The 5,952-nt window shown below is 45.2% G+C and overlaps 1 protein-coding gene across 2 annotated transcripts in view; it reads right to left on the bottom strand.

Annotated features, from left to right (window-relative positions):
* Window positions 1-2,220: 2,220 nt before the first annotated feature.
* Window positions 2,221-5,952, bottom strand: part of IL20RB (interleukin 20 receptor subunit beta) — a 15,857-nt gene continuing 12,125 nt past the window's right edge. For both annotated transcript variants that reach the window (XM_008639052.2, XM_017741301.1), the window contains exons 7-8: window positions 5,906-5,945; window positions 2,221-5,367 (exon numbers count right to left, since the gene is read on the bottom strand). In XM_008639052.2, coding sequence (XP_008637274.2) covers window positions 5,242-5,367; window positions 5,906-5,945 — 166 coding nt within the window. In that variant the 3' untranslated portion in view covers window positions 2,221-5,241. The remainder of the gene's footprint in view (window positions 5,368-5,905; window positions 5,946-5,952) is intronic.

Genomic DNA, 5,952 nt, shown 5'->3' with positions numbered 1-5,952 from the left:
CTCTGAAAGCTTCTGCCTGGCTGGGGACAGCATTTCACAGTGCATTGGCAGAAAAGTGAATGAGTATGCAAAAGTGACTAGGAAAATGCCAAACTGCCTGAGAAAGCCTGGGTAAGACTATCCCAAAATGACACACAGTGTCATGGGGAGAGACATCCTCCAAACTGCGGGACTTTTGAGGCAGCACCAAACACAGCAGAGTGTTGGGAACGATGTCAAATTTCACAATGAAGTTGTAGCAGATGGCAGAAGAGGGAGTCAAGGCCAAGACTTGGCAGAAAGAGGGAAAATGTTAGCCATCAGCCTGTCTGGAGAGCAGCAGGAGGGAGGAGATATATGAGCAACCTGGAGGACAAGCAGGACACTCAGCAGAATGAAAGCACAGCAGAGAGCAGAGAGGGATGGTGCAGTGGAAGGCTGGTTTGGAGACCACAATATGATAAAAAGTACAGAGCTGCAGCTGGCTGGTATCAAAGACCACTCTCACAGGTCTACGTGAACTCTGTGGCCTCAGCAAAGGGGCAAATGAAAGAGCAATTCTTCAAAGGAAAGATGTTATGAATCTTTGGGGAACTCAAATGGGAATGAAGCTACAGGAGGAAAACGTTCAGCAGTATCATACTGACTGCTCAGCTTGGGAGCTGGGGTTTTATTTCCATCTTCACAGCTGGTCATGAATATTTTCTCTTTCCAACCCCTTCCCTGACTGGGTTTTGGATGGAGAAAAGTCATTTCTATTCTCAGTATCCTGCAAGGTCTCAGGTAGGGAACACTCTACCTCTCCACTTGACCTCTAAGGTTGTGTGCATTTTTGAAGAGACCTTCCTTTCATCCACCATGTGCTCTGCTGGTAGTGCCCAAATCATTCAGGTTTCATGGGCCCCTGCTATTTGTGTGTGTTAATAGAACACCCTTAACAGAGACTGCAGGATTTGATACAGATTTAGAGCACTCAGTTAAAACTGTTCTGCCAAATGTGAATTGTTTGGCAGGTGGAATGTATTGACTTAAACCTCTGCTCAGTCCTTAAATAGGCCTCACGCTCTTGACTCAGATGTCTGATCAAAAAAAGGATAATAAAAAAAAAAATTAAAAATCAGATATTGATCTGTACCCAGACCCTCCTCAAGTCAGCCCTTAACACCATTAAATGCAGGCACATCAGCAGAGCTCAGGCTGGCAGTGTCCTCCTGTCTCTGCTTTATTCCAGCACTGAAGATGTGGAAATCAAGTGGAAGCTGCTGCCGCCCCTCGCTGGGGACTGGGGCTGTGGGGTGAGCAGGGTGTCTGTGGTAGGACCACTGTCTGCACTGGGACAGCATGTCCTTGGCTCTCAACGAAGGTCTGAGTTGATCCCAGGCAAATCATGGACATTAAAATCCTTAGATGGGGCCATTTCTGTAATAACAGCTAAATTATAGCCCGTGCGCTGCAGGAAACCAAATTAGGGCTCCATGTGCAGTATTTACTTGGGCAATTTCACTTAACCTTGCCATCTTTTAATTGCTTTTATATCTTGATTTAGTAATTTCGGATTTTTTTTAATAGTTCCATTTATTGAGAAACACCACAAGAGGCATGAACTGAGTAATTTTCTGTTTCTGAAGTTTTGTACTGTAATAGCAACAGAATCATCAGTAGGCAAATTCTTTAAACAATAATTATCTGTCTCTGCTTTGGATGTTTATTATTTTTGCAGCAGTTCATTTGCAGGACAGAGTGCCACCTTCACAAGAAACTCAACTCAACTGATTTGCAGTCAAAGTAGAGCATTTGGTTACTTCTAGATTTTGTAAGAAAAGAGACAAAACATGAAGTAATGATGCAGGAAACACTTAAAAGGGCAATTTATCAAGCTAAAGATCTCAGTTTGATTGGAGAGGGAAATGCTGGACTGTATAAAAATTGCAAAAAGGAATGTACTTCTAATGAAATAGACTCCAGAGGAAAAATTAACCTATATTCCAGCCTGTTAGTGTCATGGAACAGATAATTGAATTCTTTGCTTTCTTGTCAATGCAGCAGTATGTAACTCTGCTCAAATGTTCAGGTAAGGTTTTTATGCTGGTCAACAGTTTTTATGCTGGTTTTCATAACTTTTTCTTTGAAAACTGGTCTAATTACTATTTCTTCTGTTTTTACAAAGTCTTCATGAAAAAATTGGGGTTTTGGAGTCACATCCCACACGTGACGTGGAACAAAACCAAACTCACTCAAAAGGCAATTCAGGTTTGTGCTTTATTTCCATGCAACATTTTTTGAGAAAAGTAGAAAAGTTTATTTTGAAAGAAATGGAGCCACTTAGTACCTCATGAAGGGAAAGGAGCAGAGCAAAGCTCACCCGCACAGATCCTTCGCTGTGGGGACTGCTCTGGGCCTTCTTTGCAAGGTGGTGTTATGGTGGTGGGAGCAAAATCAAAGGCAGTGGCTGCCCTGCCAAAATTATCTCTTGGATGGCAGAGAAATGGATTAAGGAGTCCCTGATGGCAGCTGTCTACGCCAGTGTCACCCTGCTCCTGTGTACATGGCGGGCAGGGGAGTTGGTTGCTCTTGTTCTCTGCCTTGATTTTCAGGCTTAGCAAAATGCAGCACATACTTCAAAATAAGAGAGCTAACATGGATTTTCAATCACCATCCCAAATTTGGCTTCAAACTGCCATAAACTGGAATATCCTGATGTAAACTGAGAACAGTCTGCTAAGGTGGCACTGGTACTTGCACAATTCCCTCCCATGTCCCCATTGTAAGGACTTTTTCTTGGGTGTTTCTTTTGTTTAATGTTGTCTGTGCAGTTTTCTACAACAGTTTAACTGCTTTATTGGCAATGAGGAAGGACATAAAATCTGTTATTGCAAGTGAGAAAGAAACATATGCTCTATGCTTAATGTGCAGCTGGAAAGTATGCATTAAAATATTTTTTTAAAGCCCTTCATATTCAATGGCCTTTTATTTCCTTTCTTTTCTATATATACCCCTGAACAATTGCTGGTACTGCCATAGCTGGTTAGAGGATGGTGCTAAAATTCCAGGATTGTGGGTTTGATCCCCAAATGGGCCATTCACCTAAGAGTTGGACTTGTTGGTCCTTTTGGTTCCCTTCCAGCTCAGAATATTCTGATTCTGTGATTCTGATAGTGCAGCAGTGTCAGGGGGAAGAGATAGGAGGAGTTGCTGAGGCTTCTTGGACCTACGGCATGGACAAGCAAGAGGATGATTTCCTGCATGGGGACACCCCTGTGGGGTGTCTAGAAATGAAGACACTGAACTCATCTGAATCAATGGGGTATAAAAGAAGGGTAAGTGTGAGGCACAGGAGCTGCCTCAACCAGCCTCACTATCAAGGCCTCTGTGATGTGGAGCTGCTCTTGAAAATTCAAGCACTGGGCAAAGCTGTGTAAGGAAGGGGGTGTTTGACAAAGAGCCCCATAGCCTGGCAGGAGCTGAAGTTCTGTGCTGTCTGTCCTCCCGAAACTCATGGCAGTTCACTGGCTGCTGCCAGAATCACTCACTGGTTGCCTCCCACTGCTGCTCCAGCTTGGTTTAGGGAGGATGAGATGGGCTGGGCACTTGGCATATCAGCCCATGAAGATGCCCTTTTCCTCTTTGCTTCCAAATAATCTCTGGGCCCAGCATCCCATGGGTGCTTGTAACCAGGCATTTCCCAATTATCAACAAACTGGTAATGAACAGTGATTCTTCAATGCCCAGACCTGCATAGATTTTCTCACCTTGTAATTTGCCCAGTATTCAAAAAAATCAATCTTACAATTCAACACCAAAGCACTGCACTCCAGTATTGTCCAGACAGAAGCTAATGAGACAGGAATAAACCGGGCAAGTGGGCTGCAACACGAAAATGAGGTGCTGGCCAGGACCCAGGGAGCTCATTGCCTCGACAGGACACAGGTACTGAGACTCGAGTCACTTCTGCTTTTCCACGGTGCTTTGTTGCCACCTGATGGCCTCACATAAGGTTGCAAGAATGAAACTGGAAAAGGTACATTCTTTGAGATGTCTTACATTTCATTAAAACCACTGAGAGCTTTTGAAAAAAAAAAGCTTCCCAGATCAATGTCTTTTCATGCCCTGCTGACACAAGTCTCTGCTTAACAGGTGAAAAATTACTTTTTTCCAATGTGACAACTATAATTGCATTGTACACAACACCAGTGATTTATTTGTATTTAGAAGGAATTTCTCTTGTCTTTTGCAATTTCCTTCCTTAACAGGACAGATACCTGGAGGATAATGATGTTATCAGGCCCGGAACGGTCACTAAATGGTAATGCTGTGATGCTTGATCCATACAGCCTGATATTCCTCTGTTTGCCCAGATAAGCACTGCATTTGCCCCTCACTCTGGTCCTCCTGACCACAGCAACATATCTGCCTCATGTGAAATAATCACTGTCCTGCTTCAGGCATGGTGTTGAACCACTGGGATGCCCAGCAGGCACCCTGGACCATCCTGACCACGATTCACACCTTTTTTTCTCTTTTCCCATTTCATTTGCTATTTCTGGAGCCTACCTTTCTCTGTCTTTTCCCAATCTTTCTCCACTCCAATCGTCTCTCATTTAAATAATTCACCCCTAATTTTTTTCTCCCTGACAGTCCTGGTTTTTCCTTCATGTCTAAGCAGCTTTTGCATTTTTGACACCCTGACTAGGTGATATTGGAGCAATTCATTGTCAGTGATGCTGCTGGTCTTGCAAAGCTCTGCTCCCCAGGAGGTTCCCAGTGCTCCCTCCAACCACCTTGGAAATCTGACTGTTTCCCACATCACTCCTTCCAAAGCACTGGTGAAAGCCAGGCATCCCTCATGGTGTTGTCTGCAAGTTTTGGTGGCAGCAGCATTGTGACCTGTCACATGCACAGGTTAGGGTGCTACATCCACTCACTGCCAACACCCTTTTCACTTCAGGGTCTGCATTTTCCCCCCTGGTCATTCCAGCTGGTTTAGCCACGTAAAAAGCTCAGAGGTAAAAGCACTGAGGCTGAAATGATTTGGAACTAAGGGACTGGGCTCTCCATGTGTTGCTCTGGTGACATCCTGGTGGCTGAAGGATGAGCTCTGCCTTGGGAGCACCGATGTGGCTAAGAAAGGGAGTGTGGGTCACCTCATGTCTGCTCCTGGGGATATGAAGGGGAAGGACAGGAAATGGCAGCTGTCACCTTTACTTGCTTTTGATGTAGATGGATGAAGATGCTGCAAAGGGGCTGTTTGTTTTCTGGGGTGCTCTAAAGTGTTTTTTGAATCCACAGCTGGAGAACTTCTTCTGAGGGCATCACAACCACCATCAGGTCACATTTCTCAGCTTCTTCACTGCCATGCAGGATCAGCTGGATGGGGGGCTCGGATTCTTTCTGGAAAACAGATGCACTCACTCAAACACACTCAGGCTAATGAGTTAATCTACTTGTCCTTTTTCCCAAAAAGCGTTCTTCTCACCCTTCCTGCCATAGCTGCCCAGAGAACCCACAGCCACAGAAGCTGCTAACCTGCATTCTTACTTGAACTGGACATTTAAACATATTCCTGAGGAGCTTTTGATTGATTTATCTTTAGCAAGTTGCTGAGAAGCTCAGGGATGGTGGCAGGGGACGTGGAGCGGTGTTGACAGTGGCACAGCTGTTTGGTTCAGGGAGCAGCTGCTCAGGCAGGGTCAGTCCCTGCCTCCCAAGCCATTTCCCCAGAAGCACCAGGAGCATCTTCCCTGTTCAGGGCTCTGGGCCAAAGGCAGTGACAGCTGTGCAGCCAGTTCAGGGCTGCTTGATCCCTGCAGCTCAGCTCCTCACGTGGAAATGGGCAAGGCTTCCTGGGAATCTGCTTTTTCTGCCTGCCCCATGCTCCTGTGAATACCCAGCACACTAAAACCCAACAAAGCACAGTAAAAAAAGTTACCAGTGTGTCTGGCAGGACAGCAACGGGGCAGCAGGGAGATACACAGA

This window comes from Corvus brachyrhynchos, unplaced genomic scaffold (assembly GCF_000691975.1).
Source record: "Corvus brachyrhynchos isolate BGI_N302 unplaced genomic scaffold, ASM69197v1 scaffold58, whole genome shotgun sequence".
NCBI classification, from domain to species: domain Eukaryota; kingdom Metazoa; phylum Chordata; class Aves; order Passeriformes; family Corvidae; genus Corvus; species Corvus brachyrhynchos.
Note: the sequence above shows the minus strand (reverse complement) of the source record. Positions and strands in the feature narration are given on the sequence as shown.